This window comes from Callospermophilus lateralis, chromosome 13 (genome assembly GCF_048772815.1).
Source record: "Callospermophilus lateralis isolate mCalLat2 chromosome 13, mCalLat2.hap1, whole genome shotgun sequence".
NCBI classification, from domain to species: Eukaryota; Metazoa; Chordata; class Mammalia; order Rodentia; family Sciuridae; genus Callospermophilus; species Callospermophilus lateralis.
In genome coordinates this window covers 22427640-22451827 of record NC_135317.1, presented here as the reverse complement: position 1 = coordinate 22451827, position 24188 = coordinate 22427640, and the positions used below count along the sequence as shown (strand labels likewise).

Here is a 24188-nt window from a genome sequence, read left to right as displayed (position 1 = left end):
TTACCTTCCACTGTCTCTATTACATTTATGTTTTGTTTCAATTTGACTCATGAACAAAAACTAACGTGGCTACCAGACTGTAAGCACAGGTTGGTTGTGCTAATATATTTCTGGGTGAGAATAGGGGTTCTCAGGCTCTAGGGAAGTAGCAATTAATGTTTATTAGTCAATGATTCTCTAGCCCATGGAGTAACAAGAAAATATTTTGCATATAGATTATGGTTTTTAGTTAACAAGATGAAGCACACATGGCAAGGACGAGCAGCAGGCCAAGGGCTCCCTTCCTGCAGCTCAAGGACCAGAGCTCCTGGAATCTGAGGAATGAGGTTTTCCTTCCAGGTGGTTGTCAAAGAGATGAGAGGAGATCTGGCCTTTACTGAGCACAAGGGGTCAGATGTGTGAGGTTTGAAAAGGGGAGAGTTGAGTACTTCTCTGCTTGGGAAATATGTTTGGAAGAAAAAAATTCTTTTTGGTGCATTATAATGAGACATGACAGCAGGATTCATAATGCCAAATTTATGCATGCTCATAACATGGATCAAGCTCATTCCTGAATAGCTTCCTTGTCCTCCTCCTACTCATCTACTTGCTCTACATTCCTGATCTTTCTTCTATTATTGTCATTTTAATGAATGTGATATATGTACATGTAATCTATGAGAATGATTTGATTTATTGATTTACTGTGGTATGTTTGTACATGAAAATAGCATAATAAGTAGATTTTATTCCACAGTTACCTCCCCATGTCTTTCTTTTTCTTTCCCTTCTTCCTCTTTATTCCCTTCCTCTACTCTGCCAGGCTTCCTTCTACCAAATATTCTTTTCGTAATTTTATTCTGCAGACAAAAAGGAACTTTTGGCATGTTTTTATCCAATGCTATAGCTGGAGTCATGATTAGTATTAAAAAGAAAAAAACTGAAACAACCTTAATTACAGTATGTTTGAAAATATTCATGTCAATTAGGATGCATTTATAGAAAGGAAATCTGTAAATTACTTGGAAATTTAGAATATAGAGTGATGTCAGAAAATGTTGGACTAGAAAAGCTCCAGTTTCTCCCATAGAAACTTCAAGAAACTATTGGAGTGTGGTGAATTAACACAATATAAGATTTGTAAACAATCAGTTGTCTAAAGCACCAATTAAAGCATGCAGTGAAGAAAAATGGGATTCCACGTAGACAATTTCAGGGTGTTTTTACCCACCATTGCCAAAGCTGCCTTGCACAGTGTGGTCTTGTGCTGTGGGTGGTGTCAGCAGAGCTATCAATTTCCTTCCTCAAAGCAAGGTAAGTGCACTGTGTGCATCTTATCTGGTCACAACATTTGGAAGATACCTGGTAACAAGGCTGTGTTTATCATCTCTAGAACACCTTGCTTCATCCTCCTGGCCAGGCAGGCAGTTTGCCCTCTTAGATAGTTGCTGAAATTAGATGACAGGCCTCAGCAGGTCAGTGAGGCAGCTTGATACTCTTAGTCCAGCAAACACCAGAATTCCTAGCACGTAACAAGCAAAAAATAAATTCTAAGGTACATAAAAATGGCATCACTTTTGTTAGGTGTCATTTTTATGTACCTTAGAAAATGTTTGCCAGATAATTTTAGTGTATCATAGAAAGTAGAAGAAATTTTATTTCTTTTTTATTCACTTTTAATTGAAAATAATTAAAATAACCACCAGCAGTGTTTTCCAGTGCATGGAGAACCAACCATGACTCAGGAAGAGTGGAGGAGAAAACTGACGCCCTTTGTGACATTGCAGCACATTCTGCACATATCATGCTTAGCCCTTAGAAACCACAGGGACTTGTGCTCTCCAGGGTGATTGCATGTAGGCAAAATGCATTGAGGGCAGGGTTTACAGGGAAAAACTTTTATCTTCAGTGGTTGCTTTTGTTTGGCTACAATAAGGCCAAAAAAAAAAAAACCTCATAAAAATATCAAATTGACTTAATCCCATAGAGATGTTTATTTCCATAACAGAAACAGAGAATGAATGAACTCTGGATATTGTCCACATGAATCTAGAAATTCTCCATCTACTCCTGGCTCTTGCCTCTTCTTGTGTTGACATTACCTAAATAGCACAATATCCTGTTTAGGATGAGCAGTCAACTCACAAAACAAAGGGATACTTGTAGAGCAGCTCCCAGCAGGATTCTTCTCATGTGGCATTTATTAGGACTGGGTACAGTCTTTTTTCATGACCTCACGCCAATGAGTGACCCAAGGAAATAATCTGGAAGAAAAGGGATATTGGGAGACAACCATCTCAGTCATTGAAATCATAATGAATATTCAATGATTTCTTTACATTCAGTACATTCAGTGATTCCTGTTTTGCCTAGACTTTGACCTGCTGGGCAAACTTAAAACCCTATAATATTGAAAGTATCATTTTACACCAAATGAGTATGAGTCTTTGGTGTCAAGACTCAGTTTTAAGAAATGGGTCATTGTAAATAGAAGAAGAGCAATAAGTTCTCAGTATAGACATGTTTCTCCTAGATAGTGGGTACAAGGACAGACAAAGAGGTGAAAATGACAGGCCTCACCCAGCATCTCACCCAGGTCTGTTAGAGGAGAAATGGGGAGACAATAAGAGGAGTGTGGCCAACTCTCACTTCCTCTTTCATTTAATGCAATGTGAATACATCAGCTTGTATGCAAACTTAACTGAGAAAAGAAGAGAGATCCAGTGACTGCAGCTCTGGTGGATCAGGAATTTGATGCATAGAGATGTAGTAGAAGCCACAGAGCAAGAGGCCTGCTTATGGAATAGTTAAAGTTAAGATTTCATCTTAGGTACCTCAAGTATAGTCTAGATATCTGTAGAAATTCTGTTGAGCTGAAAATGCCAAAAAACCTGAGAGCTTCTGTTATTACTTCTGCATGAAGAATAACAGGTGATGATGGCAACATCACTTTGGCAAAAATTAAACTAAGGCAATGAAAAGAGTGTACCAAGAAATGGTACCAAGGTCTTTGCTCTAATCTTTATAATTGCTTATAAGAAAATAAAGGAGTGGTTAAGATAACAGAGTCAATATTATAGCAGCCTTAAAGGACCAACTTTGAGATGTGATATTGCCCCTTGGTATCTGAGATGGAAGTTTGGAGTTTCTGGGCTTTGTGATATAGTTATTCAAGGTCTCAAAAAGCAGAAACGTCTCAAATAAATGACGTAGTACTACATTTTTCTAAAATACATATATATCATAACAATATTCCTAATAGAATGTTTGGGAAAGTAAGTATTAGATTCCTCAAAGTAGTGACGAGCACCAATTTCCTCAAATTTTAACACAAGTTGAGTTGAATTTTCTTTTTTCTTACAACTGAAAGGATCCTAACCTGGCATTTTTCAGTACTACAGTGTTCAGAACTCTATGTAACAGTAAAAGCAGCTTGTGCCTTTTTTGTTATTGATCTGTGTAACATTGGCACATGGTTCTCACCTAGATTAATAAGCCTTCATAAATTCAATATTTTTATTGTTGGATTTATATGTTTATGATAGAAAATTTCCAGAGTTAGGAGAATAAGGGCCTGCTGATCATCAGACTTTTCTGCAGCATAATTAAAACATGACAGTTGTAATTATGTTCTTACCATTGTAAACATGTCCTTACCATTTCAGGCATATTGTAATAAACCTCTTCTGATATTTTTTTCTATATTCCCAATAAGACATTGAAATCCCAAGGTAGGAGCCATGCGTTTCCCACTTGGTACCTTTGTTAAACAACTGGGCTGATCTTCATGGATATGCACAGAAGGCCAATCTCAATGTATCAGACAATTTGGGAAGATTATGTCTCAGTGAAATGGACTGGTGACCAGAGAGACCACCCAAGATGTTAGCTCTAATCTTTGAGATGGTAGATTCTTCTCCTAATATTTGCTAAACATTATCAAAGTTGCAATAGTCTCAATAAAATTGCTTATAACAAAATAAAGAGCTGGGCTTCCATCTTACCTAAATTTATGGTTGCTAATATATGAATATAATATGGAAATAACTCTTTTAGCTCTCAGATTTAATATCACATGGTTCTTTCCAGAATATCCTTAAATTTCTCTCAGTGGAGAATTGGTTGGATATATTTTAGACACAGAAGTTCTCTTTAAGTTTTTTCATTTCAGGAGCTGGGGCCGGGGCTCAGTGGTAGAGGGCTTGCCTAGCATGTTTGAGTCACTGGGTCCAATTCCCAGCACCACTTCTAAATAAATGAATAAAACAAAGGTCTATCAACATCTAAAAATTTTTTTAAAAAATTGTCATTTGAGAATCTGATATTTTATCGATACAAACTGCTTATATGATATGAAAGTTTATATATGGTCAGAAAATTTTATTCCCATTGTAATCTGATCATTTCACTTTTTTCTGTGATTTATATTGGATTTTTATTTCTAAATAAACCCCAAGATTCATAGAGAAGCAGAGTTCACCATGGAAGGTGGGTGAGGTTGTTGTCTACTGAGATGTGGTGGATGTGGGGCAAAGATATTCTGGCTCTGTGTCCAGGACACTTATTCAGGTAGAGTCTTGTGTACATTGTACTGTGTCCAAACAGACCACTTGGAGACCAGGATCAGTGCAGACAAATATTCTGATCTCAGAGAGAAGAGAGATGGAGACAGTGTCCAGGAATTGCAGCTCAGGTAAACTCAGGAGATACCATAATCCAAGTTTGTATTTCACAGGAGGAGTAGGCAGAATTTTAATAGTAATGGAGAAACAGCAGAGAAAACTGAGGGCTCTCAGTGACCTTTGTGGCACTGAGCAAAAGTAGTTTGAAAGGGAGTTTACAGGGTTACTGCCAGGAAATTCCTTCTATTTAATTTTTAAGGTCAGTGCTTTTCACCTTTTACAAGTGAACACATTTCTTAGAAAAGTAAAACTTCAATTGTCGGGGAATGAACAATGGAAGATTTAGCAACCACTTAGAATCCCACTTTTCAGAAAAACCCTAAGTGTTTAGTTTTATCTTTAGAAATACAGTCCTTAGCTCTCATTTAGCCTTTACTAGAGGAGCATGACATAGCACTTGTGTTAGTTCACAATTTTCAAGATTGTACACTCATGAGCAATGAACATTTTTATTACAAAGCAAAATAAGAACATTCAGAAAATATATTGCCAATGAGAAAGTCATCAAGGATATATTTTTTTTTCAATTTTAATCTTTGATGTGTTTCTTGAGTATAAAAATTTGAAAGGAACTCAACAGTCCTCTTAAATTCTCTGTGTGTGTTTGTGTGTGGGGGGGGCCTAAGAGAGTTCATTGTTTCAAATAATGTGTGATTGGGGAAGGGCTTGATCTCATAAAATCTAAACCACAAGTAAATAGGATCTGTGTAAAAGACAGAGATTTTCACTTTATACAAGTAAACACTTTTTTTAAAAAAATAACAATTAGATTTGAGCTTAATACCAATGAGATTTTTAAAAAGAACAGCAAAGACAGAACAGTCTCTACAAAGGAAAGAATTTTTGTCTGGCCTACAGCTATGTCTAAAATGCTGGGGGCCAAAGATGAGGGCTCTGTAGGATGAGTAAATATCCCACTGACATCGGAGGTATTCAAATAAGTTACAAGCATTATGAAAGCAAATGTTTTGGACACAAGCTTGAAACATTCCTATTTGAGGGTGCTCAAGATGGCATGCAGGCGGGCTTTCCACTATCTAATGCCACCTCCTTTGTGACCCTCGACCTGCATTTCAAAGGTCATGAAAAGACCATTTAAAAATTAAGCATGTGTACAGCCAATAGATTGTGGACTGTATTTCCTATACAGCTTGTGTTAGTGACAGCCTCTACACAATCTCAGAACACTAGTCCTTTTCTCAACTTCTGAATAACTTTGGAATTTACAACTACCTCACCTCACCTAGTTACACACCACATTATGTGACTGAGTTAAACCCAGACCAACCCTTACAACAAACAGTAAAGACATTACTGTATTCTCCGTGAATATGCTAAGCTTTGAAGTACAAATTTTACTTCTACACCAGCCCCTATAAAGACATTAGGTGTTTGAAAAAAAGTTTAAAGGTGAAACACTGCATTTAGTTTTAGGAACTTGGCTATGAATGAGATCACTATTCATTTAGTAGTTCCCCAAAGGAGTTAGAAGAATATGTAAAAAGAAAGGAAGGTCCCTTGGAGACTTGAAATTCTGCAGTAGCACAATCCCATCTTCTTTGTTCAAGAAGACTGTAGTTCATTTTCAGAATTCACTCCGGAATCCAGTGATCTTGGGATGTCAGCAAACCCATCAGGGCAAAAGGTACACGAAGAGGAACAGCACCAAGTCCAGGAGCACGAAGAGCCAGAGGTCCAGGCAGTACAAGTGCTTCAGTGCTTCCGCAGCCCGTTGTTCCTGGCCTGCGGGGCCCCTTGTTGGCGCCATCCCGGGCCATTCTCTGTGCGCCTCCATCCTGCCAGGAGCTCCAGGACCACTCCATCCTGCCTCTCGCGACCACTCAGGAAGCCCGACAGGGGCGGAACGCAGCACCACGCCTCAGCTCAGGGCTGCGAACCAGTACACTTTTTCAAATTATAAAAGAGACCAAAAATCTAGGTGATTAAAAAAACATGTAGGAGACCAATGCTAGTTCACTATGCAGAAAGAATGACTACTTACAGTTTGTAGTCTTTCCTTTTTGATCATGAATCACTTATGAACATAGGACATTGTTGATTAATATAGTTCTCTTTCAATTCAACTAAAACCTCTTATTCCTTTATGTAATAATTTTTTTATTAATAAGTATCCATGTTTGACTCTTAATGGCTTCAAATATTCCATTAGTGTATCAAAAGTTTATACAACTATTCCAAAATACAAAAAGATTTTTCCAGTATTTCTTTTATGGATAATTTTGGACATTCTAATAAATAATGTAAAATGTCTTAATTTTGCATCTTACATATTGATTATTTTCTGGTAGTTACCTAATAGGTAAAAGCTATAATAAACTTTAGCCTCTGGTAGCCTGTTGTAAAAGGATTTTGCACAGTTGTAATCATTTGTCTTCCACTGAGCAGAATGTCACAGTGAGTGCAGATTTTACTACATACTTGTCAAGACTGCATCCTCTTGGGACTGCGTAGTCAAATGATGGAAGTTTGACATTTTACCAATGAGTAAACTAAAAAGGCTAACTTTTGTTCATTTTAACATTTGATTATTTTTCCAAGACTCCAAAATATAGTCCATAATCCTTTTTTAAAAATTCTTTGTGTTTTTGTGCATGGTGTGTAATAGTTCATCATTTCTAATAATGTATGATCAAGAAGAGGCTTCATCATGACCAACAAACAGAACAAACAAACAAACAACAACAACAAAAACCCAGTACAAAAATAAAAGAAAATCCATAAAAACAGGGATGTGAGGTTTCCACTTTAACAAATGGCCAATAACAGTTCAATCTCTCATAATAACTCATGACAATAATCTAAGGGGAAATTTATTAAAAACTAACACATTTTTTATGACTATGTAGTAATTTACTTGAAATGTTTTTCCATATGAAAAAAGTGATCTGGTTCCAATTCTCTTCTCACATGTGGAATATTGCTTTAACCTCACTCCATCTGTATAATTTTAGCTAATTATGAGACAGCACGTAGAATTGCTTAGTCATTAGATAAGCAGTTGGGACTGTGAATTCCAGTTATTTATTAACTTCTAAAGGCATAAAGAGAAGCAAAACCTGCTTAGGCTGAAGAGTAACAGCAATGAATTCCGAACATCAGTATGGGCAGCTCAGTGATGGCCACTTCATTCCTAGGCTGGGCTTTGGAACCTATAAACTGGAAGAGGTAACAGCAGGGTGATGGGTAGAGGCTTCAAAAGAAAGTAGACACAGGATGACTGGAATCCAATATGGGTTGTCAAATACTTGCTTGTATATGACTGTGGGTGGCTCACATGTTTCTGTTTGTCCAGGCTAGACCTATTCCATGGACAGGAGAGACAATGGTCAGAATTTGCTCTATATTATTGTCTAATAGCATGGTCACCTATTGACTAATCTCAGCACCCTTCCCAACCCCACATTTTTGTCTATTTACCAACTTGGTAGAACGATAAATGTCATTAATTGGTTTGCACTGGGACTTGTTTCTCTCTTTATTTCTATACTTCAGGAATTTTTTTTCCTTCTAAGAAGGCAAGATCCAGAGACATCTGTGTTGCTAAAGGTACTTGAGAAGTACCTTTAGCAAGAAGTCATGGCTAGCATTAGCAGAAACGGGTAGGATCCAGGATTGCATTCAGCCTGATTTCATGGGAGAAGAAAGCTTCTGAAAACTATAAAATAGAAAAAAGCATGTTTGATTTGCCTTTTTGCTCTTTATCAAATGAATTTTCAAAACATCGTCCAAATTTGTAAACCATGAAATAATGTTCAATTTGTCTCATTTTATATCTTCCACAAAAGAGAGTGAGTTAGCTTTAAGGGCTGACACTTATGCTAATAATCCCTTACAAGATGAGCACATTTTCTTATTTGTAAGTCTATATCTTTAGTACAGAAATTTTTTAACAAGCCAGTGTTCAAGTCTGTCATAGAGATTCAGCTGTGGGCCAGAGGAGACATAGCCTATTGCTCTTCACTCAGGAGGCTATTATCACTCTGGCCCCTGATTGGCATCAGGAAACTTTGATTTTTCACTTTTTTATAATTCACAAAGAGGGTGATGTTCCCTAACTGGTAAAATAGTGGAGTTTATTTATGTATTCTCCAGTGATGTTCATAGTCCACTTGTTCCAGGGCAGTGGGATAGTTTGCCAAAAGACCAGTGAAAATACCTGGAGACTGCATACAAGACGGAAGTCCTTATTGAGAAATGTCTATGGGGAGGGTCCAGCAGTGACAGGCTGAACCACAGCACCTGCCTCCCTCACACTGCTTTGCCAAGCAGGGCTCCCTCCTCCTCAGGACATTTTGTCCTGTGAATCGTGGCCGAATGAATGACACTTATCCTTTCCACGGTGCCCTCAGTTCTATCCAAGTCATCACGAAAAAAGGGGTTTTAACCTGAAAATTTTATTTGTTCTTTGTAGTTATATATGACAGTAGAGTCTATTTTGACGTATCAATATAAACACAGAGTATATCTTATTCTAATTAGAAAGCCAATTTGTGGGTGTACATGATGTGGAGATACACTATGGTATATTTATATATGTTAGACTTATCCCACTGTCTTTCTATTCCTATTTCCCCTCCCTTTTTCTAATCCTCTGACTGTTCTTCTATTCTTCCCTTCCCTTCCACCTTGTTCTGTGTTAGCATCCATATATCAGAGAGAACATTCGACCTTTGGTTTCTTGGGATGGGCTTATTTCACTTATGATAGTTTCCAGATCCAGCCATTTTTTTGGCAAATATCATAAAGTCATTTTGCTTTATGGCTGAGTTATATTCCATTGTGTATGTATTTCACATTTTTGTTAACCATTTATCCTTTGTTGTGCACCTATGTTGGTTCTCTAGCTTAGCTATTATGAATTCTGCTCCTATAAACATTGATGTGGATAATTCTCTGTAGTAGGTTAATTTTAACTCCTTTGGATATATACTGAGAACTGGTATAACCCAGTCCAATAGTGATTCCATTCCTATTTTTTTTTTGAAAAATCGTCATACTGCTTTTCAGAATGTTCTATCAATTTGCAGTTCCCCCAGCAATATATTGTATATCTTTTACTTTACATCCTTGCCAACATTTATTGCTATATTATTATTATTAATACTAGTAGTAGTAGTACTGGGGATTAAACTCAGGAGCACTCAAACTCCAAGCCACATTTTCAGTCCTATTTTTTTGTTCTCACTGAGTTGCTTAGAGTGCCTCTCTGTTGCTGAGACTGGCTTTCTCCCCATTCTCCTGTCTCAGGCTGCACTGTAGACCACTGGAATTAAAGTTGGGTGCCACCATGCCCAGCTATTACTATATTCTTTTTTGTTAAGAATTTTTTAATATTTATTTCTTAGTTTTCAGCGGACACAACATCTTTGTTTGTATGTGGTGCTGAGGATCTAACCCGGGCCGTACGTATGCCAGGCGAGAACGCTACCGCTTGAGCCACATCCCCAGCCCCTATTACTATATTCTTGATATTTGCCTTTCTGAATGGAGTCAGTTGAAATCTTGGTGTAGTTTAAATTTGCATTTCTTGAATTTCTAGAGATGTTGAACATTTTTTATATACTCATTGAATGTTTGTATGTTCTGTTTTGAGAAGTGTCTCTTTACTTCCTTTGCCCATTAATTGATTGTATTTTTCCTCCTTTTATATTTTTGTGTTAAGTTTTTGGGTTCTTTGTATATTCTGGAAATTAATGTCTTATCTTCCAGGTGGATGTTAAATATTTCTAATATTCTGTAGGCTCAAGAGAGCAGTTTTAGATGTTAGGCTTCAGAAGCAGTGACATCATCAATATTCACTTTCTTAATTTGCTTATATCATGAACATGCCAATGAATGACTATTCTGGCATATAACAAAAAGCATCATTTTACAGGTGACATTAGCTTGGCCTTGTTTCCAAAGTGCAAGAGAGAAAGACAGGGGCCTTCAAGATAATGTATATCTGAATGAACAGGGCTAGGCTTGCTCTCATTATTCCATAATTTGGCAAGGTTTTAGTGAACATAAACGGACATTCAGGGCTATGCTGCTTTACTATGCCCTTATATTTAGAATGATATACCTAACTTTTTTTTTTTTGGAGACTGGAATTGTGTTGTATCCTAGCATAGGGTATCAATTAACCAGCCCCACTGAAAACCATAGGAAATTATCTCAACAACTTTTGTTGTAGAAAATATTTTCCATGTGGTTTCAAAATTACTTTGTTGGGAATTAATGTATTCTGTGTGTCTTCACTTGGAGAAGATTCATATGAGCTTGCATTGTATTTCTTCTGTAATAAATCACATGCCCTCTTCCCCTGTGTTAATTTTATTTAGTGATATTATCACATAAATTATAATATGACTATAACTGTATGCTGAGTCCTGTGAGTCCTTCAAGAAATTCACTAAACTTGAATTGCTCCTAGGGCCCTCTAATGACAGTGTACTAGGATTTCTGTGAATGGAGAGGCTTCTTGGATGCCAGATACTTCTCACTAACAAGGAATTACCCAAAGTGATTTTAAGGACATTACACCAAATACAGAACTAACACAAGATATGGGCAAGAGATCAGTTTTGTGAGCTTCTGTGCATGACATTCAAAATAATTCTTTGGCAATTTCTTTAATTCTTACAGAAGAGAAAAATGGGCATTCAAAGTTCAGGGTACTAGCACCTTATCACATAATTCAGTAGTCTTAAGAAAACATTGGGGTATAAAATTCTTCCAGTCTATTGACCTGTCCTCTTTGCTCACTATAAGTTATCTCTAATATTATGGTTCTCCAAGTACTTCTTTTGGTTGTTCCTCTAGGTTCCTAATAGTAAGACAATAGAGGCCACCAAAATAGCTATAGAAGCTGGGTTCCGCCATATTGATTGTGCTTATGTATATCAAGTAGAAGAGGAGGTAGGACTGGCGGTTAGAAGCAAGATTGAAGATGGCACTGTGAAGAGAGAAGACATATTCTATACTTCAAAGGTATTGTGTACACAATGTAAAAATTATTGCAATGTGATATAAAGAAGTGAAAATTACGTTGGGTGAAAAGTTGTTGGTGATCAGCTGTTGTGGAAAGTGATTATTTGTATAATGTTTATTCACATAAAAGATGCAGTATCAAAAAACAGGGAAAGATTATGAATTCCTACTCACTGTCTACAATTTTATGACTTTAAACTTCTTTATTTTTTCTAATTCTCCAAACAGATTTTATATTAGTTATGAAATCCAATAGAATAACATGACTATAACTGTATGCTGAGTCCTGTGAGGCCTTCCAGAAATTCACTGAATTCACCAGATTATGGATTCATTATCTCCTGGTTGACTTTTTAAATTTTTCTATCATTCTGAATATCCATGTTACATTTGTCATTATCCAAGAACAATGTAGGACTTTTCTCTTTGTAGTAAACAAGATATAGCTAAAATGTCTTGATTATTAAGATGTTCAAAATGTGGTTTTTTTAAATCAAAATATACTAATTTTGAACTGAATGCATGAGATAGACTAACAATAGCTTTGTAATATCTATGAACATTAATCATAGATTAAATAGTGTTATTATTTGATAAAAATTATGTCTTGTGTAATTCTTTCTATAGTTCAACTACTTGACTAATAATAGACAAAGATATAATCCAGCTTACATGAATAGGTCAGATCAATGAAAACCCAAGACCTGAAGTGAACGTCTTCCCTATGATCAACAGTTTTCAAGGAATAGACAAGTAAATGTCTCAACATGAAGTTAGTCAAATCTTCCAAATATGGGTAATGTATTAATCTAGTTCTATTTCCTTTTTTATCCTCTGTAGCTATGGTCCACTTTTCATCATCCCAACCTGGTCCAATCTTGTTTGGAAAGATCACTGAAAAAACTTCGTTTTGACTATGTTGACCTCTACCTTATCCATTTCCCAATAGCAATGAAGGTAGGCAATTTGTAGCATCAAACCTACTTAATTTCAGTCATCAGCATGACTATCATTATCATTGATGGTTTAGATTCTATTACAAATTTATATAAATTTAATTTATATGAATTATAGAAATTCCAAACTATGGTTAGATTTATGATAATAAGTTATCCTCAGAATCTTTTCTATTTATTTATCCATTGTGTCTGCATTACTAGAGATTTGCTTGCTTTTTGCCTTAGCCTTTTCCACTGATGGTAAATATGACTTTGGGGCTGTTCAAGTTTCAGGACATTAATATTTGATAAGGACTCTTCATCTTCCAGCATCAAATCAAATTTGAATTGAAACTTGAATGGCCATCTTTGGTACACGGACATATTCTTAGATCCACATGTATCCGGGTAGATAAAGACCACTCTTTAGCCTGTGTCATCATTGAAACCCATTTTTCTGGAGATCAAACCCATGCAACCAGTGACTTACCCAGTGAAAGAGAGACATTTCCCTGGGGCAATATATAGGGATAGGAAAAATAACATAAGCTACTAGAAGACTCCATTAGGAGACCTGAGAATATCTTAATTGATTATACTTGTGTGTGTGTGTGTGTGTGTGTGTGTGTGTGTGTGTGTGTGTGTGAATAGTTAAACATGTAGATAATTTGATGTAAGGAAATACAGGAAGCTAAGCACCTGAAGGTATTTCTTACACCTCTGCATGTAAAGAATTTGGAAATAGATGAATATAGACTGATGTTCCATGTGTTTCATGAAGCTTTAGTCTCCCATCCCGTAGATATACCTAGCAGCCTTGTTGTGCATGGACATATGAATTTGGCATGATTTCTCTTATAACTTTTTTTGCAGCCAGGGGAAGAGCTTTATCCAAAAGATGAAAATGGACAAATAATTTATGACTCACTGGATCTCTGTGCCACGTGGGAGGTGAGTACCTGAAGGAGTGACCACACTGGAAGCCCGGAGGACTAAAGTAAAGTTATGATTTCTCCTGAAATTGTGGGTCTAGAAATCATTAAATTTAAAATAGATTTTTTTTGTTGGGGTTGTGGGGAGTTATACATTTTTTTTTAGTTGTTAAAGGACCTTTATTTTATTCATTTATTCATGTGTGGTACTGAGATTCCAACCCAGTGCCTCACACATATGAGGTAAGTGCTCTACCTCTGAGCACAACCCCAGTCCAAGGAGGTATACATTAATGGAGTGTAACAGAGGGACAGAGAGGAGAAGAACTTATGACAATGAGGAAACGCAACTGCTGCCTCCACACGCAGTCATGTCTGATGTCCTAAAGAGGACACAGGAGTTCTTTTTCTGGCTCTCAATACCTTGCCCTATTATCTTTACCATTTTTCCCTCTTTACAATCAATTCATCAGCTTTGTCTTCATTCCTGGACAGTGCTCCTCTTAACAGTTCTGTCTTGCCTTTATAGTGACATAGTTGACTGTACATATGCCTCTTCCCAACCCCTTCCTCCCAAGGCCATGGAGAAGTGCAAGGACGCAGGATTGGCCAAGTCCATCGGGGTGTCCAACTTTAACCGCAGGCAGCTGGAGATGATCCTGAATAAACCAGGCCTCAAGTATAAGCCTGTCTGCAACCAGGTGAGAGCCCTGAGCCTCACTACCATCTCTTATTCATTTCCTTGTATCTGCACCACTTCCCGGTGTCTGTCCTGTACTGTCCCCCAGTTCATTCACCATGGTGGAACAGAGGAATCTAAGATTATCCACTGTCTTGGAGTGTGTGGAGGATTCTCAATTGTATCTGTGATGAATCATTAGTGAAAATGAGGGGAAGATCTTAGTTCCTAGTATGTGGCAGAATCTGGTGATGTAAAGGTGATCAAGTAGGAGGATGGTTATTTATTTGACTTCAGCGCAAGGTGAGCTTGTCCTTGAGCAATGAAGGAAGACCAGACACTGGAAGGGTGAATGTGCTGTGGGGGGAACTGTGTGTGGAAAAGAAGGTGAGTACACAGGAATGGGCAGTGAGCAAAAAAGAATGAAAATAGATCAGTGGTCAGGGTTTGAGTGGAGGTTGGGTGCCTGAGTCCCTGCTATCTCTTATTTCAGCTTCTGGATCCAGAGGAACAGTTAACAAAGAGAATAAAGCAGATCTTGTGAAATTTAAATGACTGAGAGGAAGTTACTTATTTATGGTGATACTGATGGTGGATGAAATCCACATTCAGGAACTTTTAGCTAATTATACAGTTGGCCTTGTGCCTGAGCCCCTCTTACTTGCTTTTCTTGATGCTTTCAGATATCAAATCAACTGTGCAATCCCATGTATTGTGTGCATGGTTCTGTGCTCTAACTTACTTTTGGCAAGTTTCAGACATGGTGTAATAGTCGGTATTTGGAACAAAGCTTACAAAAACAATGAGTTCACATATAGAGACTGAGCACTATATATTTCTAATAAGAATGTTAAAAATGAAATATTTTTAATATTAGTTTTACACCATTTTTTATCACGAAAATTTTCAAACATAAAAAAACTTCAGAGCATGATACTGGACATCCATATTTTCCACCCTGTATCTAAAATTGTTGACTTTGTGGAACACTGTGAGATATTTATTTATGTGGGAATCTTTATAAATATGTGTGATATTTTGCTAAATCTCTTCAAAGTAAATTGTGGATTCACTTTTAGAGAGCTCAGGGAACATATCCTAGGAATGAAGATGATCTCCCATGTAGCACATTTACAATGCTACATCTAAAGGTAGCAGTAAGTCTCTCACATCATCTAAATCCCAACTGTGTTCAAGTGTCTGAAATATCTTTTGTAGTTCTTTCCAACCTCAGGATGGGACTCAGGTTCACATATTCCTTCTCTCATGTTTCTTGACCTCTTTTCACACAGAAAGTTCAGGTTTTCCACATGATATTGAACCAGGGTTTTTTTTTTTTTAACTGTCTTATATATCATTTAATTTGTTTTACATTCCCATTTTCAGTCAGTTAGGAGGTAGAGTTGAGTTCCTTCTTATAAATCAAGGGCCTGCTGAGGAGCCAAGGCATCTAGAGTGGTCCTCAGTTACTGGGTTTTGCATCACACTAGAACAGCACCCGACATGTTGCTCAGAGCAGCAGGCATGGGGTGATTAGAAAGCAAAAAGGTGAAACTCCCCAAAGAGAGACTGAATCTTCACAGAGAGGAGGGGCATGGCATGCCCATCTTGCTTTCCAGTCTTGTTGGGTGTATCATGGAAGTTTTTAGATTTCTGCCCAGGTTGACCTCTTGAGTGTTGACTGACACTAAGGTTTTTCTTCAGATTTTTCGAGTCTCCACTATGCATATTACTGCCCTGCAGAGGGGAGATTTTCAGGTCAGGTCCCTTTGTCCCACATTGACTGGTTCAAATTGGGATTTGTTAATAGAGATTATGGTGGGGGGATTTATTCTAAGCTCCTTGAGTTCTAGAATCTGTTTTTCTTTTTCTTTTGATGAATAAATTTACCCAAATGTCAACCGCAGAATACTTACCAAATGTCTGTCAAACTTGTTCTGTGAGTCTTTGACCAAATTCTTGATTTATGGCACAACGTTAATGTCCCAATTGAATTTTTAAAAATTCAGCTTCTTTTATTTGCATTTTTGTTTTCATATTAACATTAGAACCAGATACCTTCTACCTTGTCCACTGCAGGTAGAATGTCATGTTTATCACAACCAGAGGAAACTGCTGGACTTCTGCAAATCCAGAGACATTGTTCTGGTTGCCTATGGTGCTCTTGGAACTCAACGATACAAACAATGGTAAGGAGAACCTCAGGGAGTAGACCTCAAATGCCAATGAAGATGAAGTATCTGTAGTCCTACAAGACTTAAAGTTCTAAAGGTCATTCTCAACTGACCCTGGAAGAGCCGAGAATTTACATTTCTGGGAAGATCCCATAGGACACTGATGCTGCTGGCACAGGGACTGCATTTGAGGATCCCTGTTTAGAGTGGTCCAAAGAGACCTGAGTCTCTTTTGTGGGTGGATCAGTGGTGCTTGCTGTAATCCTACTGACTCAGAATGCTGAGGCAGGAAGACTTCAAAACTTGAGGCTAGTGTCAGAAATTCAATGAGGTCCTGTCTCAGAAATAAAAGTAAAAAGGACTAGGCTTAAGACTCTCTGGTAGAAAGCCTTTGGATTCAACCCACAGTAAACCACATCCCCCCAAAAAGGGGAAATATATGAAATCCTCCTAACTAACTTGGCCTCAGGGCTTCAGCATCTCTGTTTCCTTCCAGGGTTGACCAGAACTCCCCAGTTCTCTTGGATGATCCACTTCTTGGTGCCTTGGCCAAAAAGCACAAGCGATCCCCAGCCCTGATTGCCCTCCGCTACCAGCTGCAGCGTGGGGTTGTGGTTTTGGCCCAGAGTTTGAAGGAGAGTGAAATAAAAGAGAACATTCAGGTAGAGAGGAGGGCTGTGGGAATGTGTGTTCTTACACAGTATCCTTCACATGTGTGCTTCTTTGAAACTTGTAAGGATGTTATTGACACCAGTCAATATCTGCAGCATGTCCTCTGCATGTAAGATTTCATGTTTTCAGAAGTGTGTTCTTTTACTCCACAATGGGACATGCAGTATAGCCATTTAGAAATAAGATTGGATAAATCGCAGAGGTTTGGTTTTCAGCATGTCTGGCCATGTATTATATAACTCTGTGCAAGACAACTTTGTATGTTCTTTTTACTTATTTTCTGAAATGAGAATTTGGATTGGGTGATTTTCATTCTATGAATTATGATTTTATTTTACATCTCCCCAATTCCTCAATGTATAGTAATATTCCTATATTTATTCATTTTTAGCTTTTACACTTGTCTATTGTCAGTTTATGGACTGCCATTTAATTGGTTTGCTTTTCTTTCATTTTCAATAGGAGAACAATTTTTGAATCATCACTAGAGCAGTTACAAGAAAACCTACCCAATATTGAGATTAATACAAAGAACAATTGTTTCTAAGTTTTCTCTCTTTGCCTTGGCTCAGCCTGAACTCAGTGATTGTCTTCCAGCTACCCAGGCTACTCATGTTTTTGCAATCAACTCTGATATGCATGTGCAGGACAGTGTGGTCCCTCTGGTGTAGTCCTGCTTGCTCTGTTTTCTGGGAGTGTCTCAGCTCCTCTCCATGGTACTTTACATCCGTTAGTGGACAACCCAGGCTTCACCTCATCACACAGCACTCTCCCTAGGCAATGAATGGAATCTCCCAGAGCCTTCTCATGCCTCAGCTCAGAGTAGCTTCTACCATGTTCTAATGGCCAATGAAAGAGACAAGGCATGACTCAAGAGGTGCAGAAATAGACACCATCTCTTAGTGAAAGAAGCTTCAAATTCACATAGGAAAGAGATTGAAGACTGGGATGTATGAATTATTGGGGAGAGCATTTTTGTAAACAATTGACCACATTGGTATATTCTGCATATTTTTTTTTCAGATGCAATTGTGTTTGTTGAAATATATTCTCCCACATTCTACTTGTGCTTCTATTCTCCTTTGGGTGTATTTTCATGAACAAAGTTCCTTCTCTAATTGGTGTCTTCATGCCTGGACTTTGTGGATAATGAGTGTCATATTTTTACTTATATTGGCAAATCTAGTATTTTATTACATTTCTTTACAAAATTCTTACAGTCCTTAATTCCACATATAATTCAATATCATTTTTTTAAACATTGTATGAAATGAAAAACCAAATAGACACATAATTTTTAAATGACTAACTAAAAGTTCGCAGCAACAGGATTACATTTCGGACTACTTTTCTATTATAAAGAACATAGAATCGCTTTATCAATCTCTATGCAGATTGTCTCTACTTGTTTGATACTGCATTGGATTCCTTAATAAATTCAGAGAGAAACTACTTTTTGAATTATTAAAGATTCTACTCCATGATTGTGATATGAGTTTCCAATATTTAACTAGTCTTTAAACATACTGCAGTAAACTTATCCATGAAGGCATTTGTATTAATTCTGTTATATTTATTCCTACAGTAGTGACAATTTTGATAACCTTTAAATAACATACCCATTTTCATTTTCACTTGCAACTTTCCAAATGTACAGAAAAACTCAAAGAGGAATGAAGAGAATGCTATTTATCTAATTCCTCAATTTTTAAATAATCAATATTTTCCTCTCTTACAATTTCTTAAGAAAATTACCAAGATTTATGTATCCATTCTTTTTCAGTATGACAGAAATTCCTGAAAACCTTTTCACCAATAAAATGTCTCAAATTTAGACATGGTGACATGGTGATTCTTGAAGCTAGCTCCCCCGGCCTTGCCTTTTTTTTTTTTTTTTTGAAGAGGATATAATTAGTACAATTGCTGACTTAAAAAATCTGATCAAAAATCATTGGTTGAGTTTTAACTGTTCATTGATGGGATATAGAAATCAAACTGTATCATTGAAGTAATTAAATCATCTTACATGTTTCATGATGTTGCCACTGGATTTCTCTGGGTCTCTTAACTATATGACACTGTAGTCTTGGAACAACATTGTTTTACTACAACTTCTTTTTGAAATCTCTTTTTGTCTGTAGTGGTGCAGTTTCTGTATAATACATGTCAAAAGTGATTTCTATTCAATTTTCACCTGATATTTATTGACCATTTGAGTATTTTGTTTGATGTCTTTAATAACTATTGGAAACTTTTGAGATATTTTAAATGTTTCTGCAACATCATTATTTCATTGGATTTTCATGATTGGCAATATGCAGTCTAAATATGCTAAAAACTTTCTACTTGTGTGACAGGTTTTTGATTTTGAGTTGACTGAAGAAGACATGAAAGTCCTAGATGGCCTGAACAGAAATTTTCGCTATGTTGCCATGCCATCGTGAGTAACTTTGATAGACATGTGGCCTTTGTTTATTTATTTTCCAGTCTTTCTCCCTTTTCAGTGCAGCTTTGATTACAGCCCAGACACTGCAGTTGGTGTCAAAAGGCTTCCATTTGGGCTGTTGGGAGGACATTTGGTTTCAAATTAAAAACTGTAGACATCTTAATGCAGAGGATAGAGTTGTTTTTGAGAAGAGAGATTCAAAAGCAAGAGAAGAGTGTGCAGAAAAAACAACCTTGTTGAAGAGAATTAATAATCATGAGAAAAAAATCTTTACTCTTTTTGGATGCTTTGTGATTATAGAATCTGGCATTGGACATCATATATTATAAGTGAGAATAAATAAGGAATTTATGTCCCTTATGCCTGTTGGAATTTTAATTTATAATAGAAATAAATGTGATGATGTTTTAAAGGGGATTAGACAATCCATGATTACACAGGCTTAAATATTTGCAGACATATTCTTATCATTACTAACATTTTTGTTAATATAGATATAAATGAAGAAGTAGGAATATAATGCCAAGAGGCAGTAGCAAGCAATCGGCAATTCTTGTTACCTATTATGTTTCAAGAAGTAATGATTTTCTGTTGTATTATTTCTAAATTATAGAAATCTAAATAATAAATGCAGAGCTCCTGAGATTTGCATGTGTATCTTCTAAACAACATTCTTTCCATATCCAAAAAGCACCATGTTGTCTGTGATGGGCAGTGAGTAAATAATCATTAATGAATTAGTTAAATGGAATTGAGATGGCTAGCAATGTACTGCACATCTAAAATACTTTTTGTATTGGTCAATATATGAACTTATCCTTATACAAAACATATGAAAGCAGAAACAGAAATATCTCAGTGAAAGCAGAAACAGATTGCACCACATTTATTTACTTACTTTGTGGAAAAGGACACATTCTTCTTCCCCTTCACAAAGTAAGTAAATAAATGTGGTGCAATCTGTTTCTGCTTTCACTGAGATAAGAAATAAGAAAGAATTTCTTTGATTTGGTAGATTGACAAATAGAGCTAAGGAAGATGAATATGAGTGAATTCTTGTCTCTGAATCATTGTCTTCTGTTCTTGGTAAGGGAACAGAATTTGTATAATTTAGTTAGAATTAAAACACCATCTCCTATATGGCTATGTTCATGAGTGTAGAAATGGCAGATTGTACAATCATTGGGGAAATATAATGAAGCTCAGTAGGTATCACTTATTTATCCTGTAGAATTGCAGCCACTGAGTCTATGTTACATATTTTTCTTTTTCATTTTAGTATGTCCGACCACCCAAATTATCCATTTGCTGATGAATATTAACCTGGACACCTTTGTCATGACTACAATTAGTATCCCCCACTTTGATTGGGATGCAGGAGGTGGCTCAGATGCTCCTGATTGGATACATCACTTCTGTTAATCCATACTTTCTTAGCAACTCACATTCTGACAAAGCAAAGTTCACCAGTCTAGTAAAGAAGACACTAAATTCTCAACAATTTTTGAAAAAAGAAAATAAAGTTGTTTTTCGCAAGATTCTGCATTCACTCTATTTCATTTATGATTAGTTTCTTTTTGACTCATTATAAACAAAAACTAATGTGGCTTTAAGCCTGTCAGCAAGAGCTTGGTCATGCTAACCCATTCCTGGGATTGAAAAAGATAGGACTTCTAAGGCTCTGAAGAAGTAGCAATTGGTATTTGTATCAGTCAATGCTTCTCTATCCCATGGAATACCAAGAAAATACTTTGCATGAAGATCATGGTTCACAGTCTGCAAGATGAAGCACATATGGCAAGGAGGAACAGCAGGCCAAGGGCTCTCTTCCTGCAGCTCAAGGACCAGAGCTCCTAGGAACTGGGGGATGAGGTTTTGCTTTCAGATGATTGTCAAAGGGGTGAGAGGGCATCTGGCCTGGAGTGAGCACGAGGGTTCAGATGTGCAAAGGGAGAAGGGTAGAAGAGTTGAGCACTCCTCTGCTTGGGACATATGACGAAGATTTTTGTTTGTGTGTGTGTGTGTGTGTGTGTCTGTGTGTGTGTGTGTGTCTCTGTGTGTGTATTATACATAATGTGGGATTCATGATGCCAAATTCATGCTTGCATATAACATTTGATCAATCTTATTCCTCATTACTTTTCCCTTTCTTGCCGTTCTCCCTCCCCCTTGTCTGCTTGCTCTACTCTCCTGACATTCCTTCTATTATTGTTATTCTAATTCAGGTGATCTCTATGTACCTGTGTATATGAGGATGATTTGATTCATTGAGTTACTGTGGTGTATTTGAACATACTATAGCATAATATGGTAGGTTCCTTTCACCAGGTACTTCCCCATGCTTTCCTTTTCTCCCCTCTTTTCTTCCTCTTTCTTCCCTTCCTCTACTCTGCAGTTCTTCCACCAAATGTTCTTTTGATAATTAGAGGCTGCAGACAAAAAGGAACGTTTGCAGATTTTATCCAATGCCATAGCTGGATGATTAGCCACACACGGAGAGAAGCTGAAACAACATTATTTGCAGTATGTTTGGAAATATTTATGTCAATTAAGATGCATTCGTAGAAAGAAATCCCATAAATCACTTGGAAATTTAGAATAGTGATGTGAGAAAATGTTGGACTAGAAAAGCTCCAGATTCTCCCATCAAAACATCATGAAAGCATTTGTCTCAGGTGAATCAACACTACACAAGTTCTATAAGCAGTCAGTGCTCTAAAGCAAAAATGAAAGCACACAGTGAATAAAGGGGGGACATTCAATTGTAGGTAATTTCAGGGTGTTTTTGTTCACCATTGCTAAAGGTGTCTTGCAGCATATTGTCGTGGTCTGTGGGTGGTGTCGACAGAGCTGTCAATTTCTTTCCCCAAAGGAAAGTTAGTGTACTGAAAGTCACTGCAGCTTATCTGGTCACAACCTTTGGAAGACACCTAGTAGCAAGACTGTGCTTGTCATCTCAAAAACACCTTGCTTCATCCTCCTGGCCAGACAGGCAGCTTAACCTCTAAGATAGTTGCTGAAATGAGATGGCATGCCTCAGCAGATCAGAGAGGCAGGTTATTACTCATAGTCCAGCAAATACCAGATTTCATGGCACAGGAATATACAGAAAATAAATTCTAAGGCACATAAAAATGATACCACTTTTGTTAGGTACCGTTTTTATGTATCTTAGAAAATGTCTGCCACAAAAACCTTAGTGTATCAGAAAACAGAAGAACTTTCATTTTTATTAATTTTAAAATGAAAGTAATTAAAATAACCACCAGTGGTCTTTCTCAGTGCATGGGAAACCAACATGATTCTAGAAGAGTGGGGGAGAAAATGAGGCCCTTTGTGACTTTGCAACAGCTTCTGCACATTTCATGGTCAGCCCTGAGAAATCCATGGGGCTTATGCTCCCCAGAGGCTTTGAGAAGTTGTCAGAGATTCTGAATGCCCTTGCACGTGGGCAAAATGCAGTGAAGACGGGAATTTCAAGGAGAAACTTGTTATCTCTGGTGGTTGCTTTTGTTTGGCTACATCAAGGCAAAGAAAACTCATAAATTATTTCGTTTTGGCTTAAATGTCATAGACAAAAAGCCCAGAGAAAATAAGTTGTGGATTCTGCTGCACAACCAGCACGCTAGCTTCATACTAGAGGTCCTACGCATAGAAGTTAACTAGTGAGATCAAAAAATAAAGACACATAACTCAATTTACCTTTTTCTTGCCCAGTTCAGAGACGGCCCTTCCTGGCTCCTGCCTCAAGCCACCTGGTGGGGTAGCGAGGTTTACACAAGAGACTAGCAGGAGAGAGGGGAGAGCACGCCTGAGAGTGGCCTTTTATTGGGGAACAAGAAATTCAGGGAAAAATTCCATCCAATGAAGGTCAAGGGGGACAGCATTCCAAGGTCAGGGTCAGTGATTGGTCTCAGAGTCAATGGTCAGTCACATCCCCACACGGATGGACTCTCACACCTAAAGAGGGTGGAGATAAGTTCTGACACAGCTGGCCGGAACGCCTCACACCCAATCAGGGAGGTACCCAATCACGTGTGAGAATGGCTTCCCACAGTGGATCTTTTCCCTGTGAGTCTAGAGACACTACCATCTGCACCCTTCTGGGTGCTCAGATTGACAGCAGACCACCCAGCAGAGCAGCTCAATATCCAGTGTAGGAGGAGGAGCCACTTCTTTGTAATAATAAACCACTTAGAACAGAGAGATAATTACTGAGAAGCTCCAGAAGGATTTTTCATGTGGCATTAACTAGGACTGGGTCACAGGCCCTTTTCCATAGTGACCACATGCTAATGCCAAATGAATAAGCATAAGTGACTCAACGAAATAATTTGCAGGGAAAAGGATATTGGGGAGACAACCATCTTGGTTACTGAAGTCATAATGAAAAAGCAATGATTTTTTTTTAGATTGCCTAGATGTTGACCTGCTTGGCACATTCTTAAAACCTTGCAATATATTAAATCCTATTACAGACCAAATGAATTTAAGTAGTACAACACAAATGAGTCTTTTGGTTGGATATTCAGTTCTAAAAGAATGGGTTCATGTAAGCACAAGTAGAATGGTTAGTTCTCATTATAGACAGGTTTCTCCATGATAGTTGGTACAGGGATAGACCAATAGGGGAAAATCACAGGACTCACCCAGTAGCAAGTCAGGTATTACAGGAGAAATGCAGAGTGAGAGG

At 37.4% G+C, this 24188-nt stretch overlaps 1 protein-coding gene across 3 annotated transcripts; it reads left to right on the top strand.

Moving 5' to 3' along the window:
* Positions 1-7763: 7763 nt before the first annotated feature.
* On the top strand, positions 7764-20817 carry LOC143412180 (aldo-keto reductase family 1 member C4-like). Of its 3 annotated transcripts, XM_076872977.1 has the most exons (9): positions 7764-7847; positions 11487-11654; positions 12495-12611; positions 13466-13543; positions 14103-14225; positions 16283-16392; positions 16874-17039; positions 19407-19489; positions 20775-20817. In XM_076872977.1, the coding sequence occupies exons 1-9, from the start codon at positions 7764-7766 to the stop codon at positions 20815-20817; spliced, it is 972 nt and encodes a 323-aa protein (XP_076729092.1). The 3 variants fall into 3 exon arrangements, with proteins under 3 accessions (XP_076729092.1, XP_076729094.1, XP_076729093.1); XM_076872979.1 differs by lacking the exon at positions 11487-11654; XM_076872978.1 differs by lacking the exon at positions 13466-13543.
* Positions 20818-24188: the final 3371 nt, after the last annotated feature.

Coding starts and splice junctions, on each gene's coding strand:
- LOC143412180 (XM_076872977.1), top strand. CDS start 7,764: ATGAATTCCGAACATCAGTATGGGCAGCTCAGTGATGGCCACTTCATT. Junction 12,612..13,465: donor ATTTCCCAATAGCAATGAAG/GTAGGCAATTTG, acceptor CTTTTTTTGCAG/CCAGGGGAAGAGCTTTATCC. Junction 16,393..16,873: donor ACTCAACGATACAAACAATG/GTAAGGAGAACC, acceptor GTTTCCTTCCAG/GGTTGACCAGAACTCCCCAG.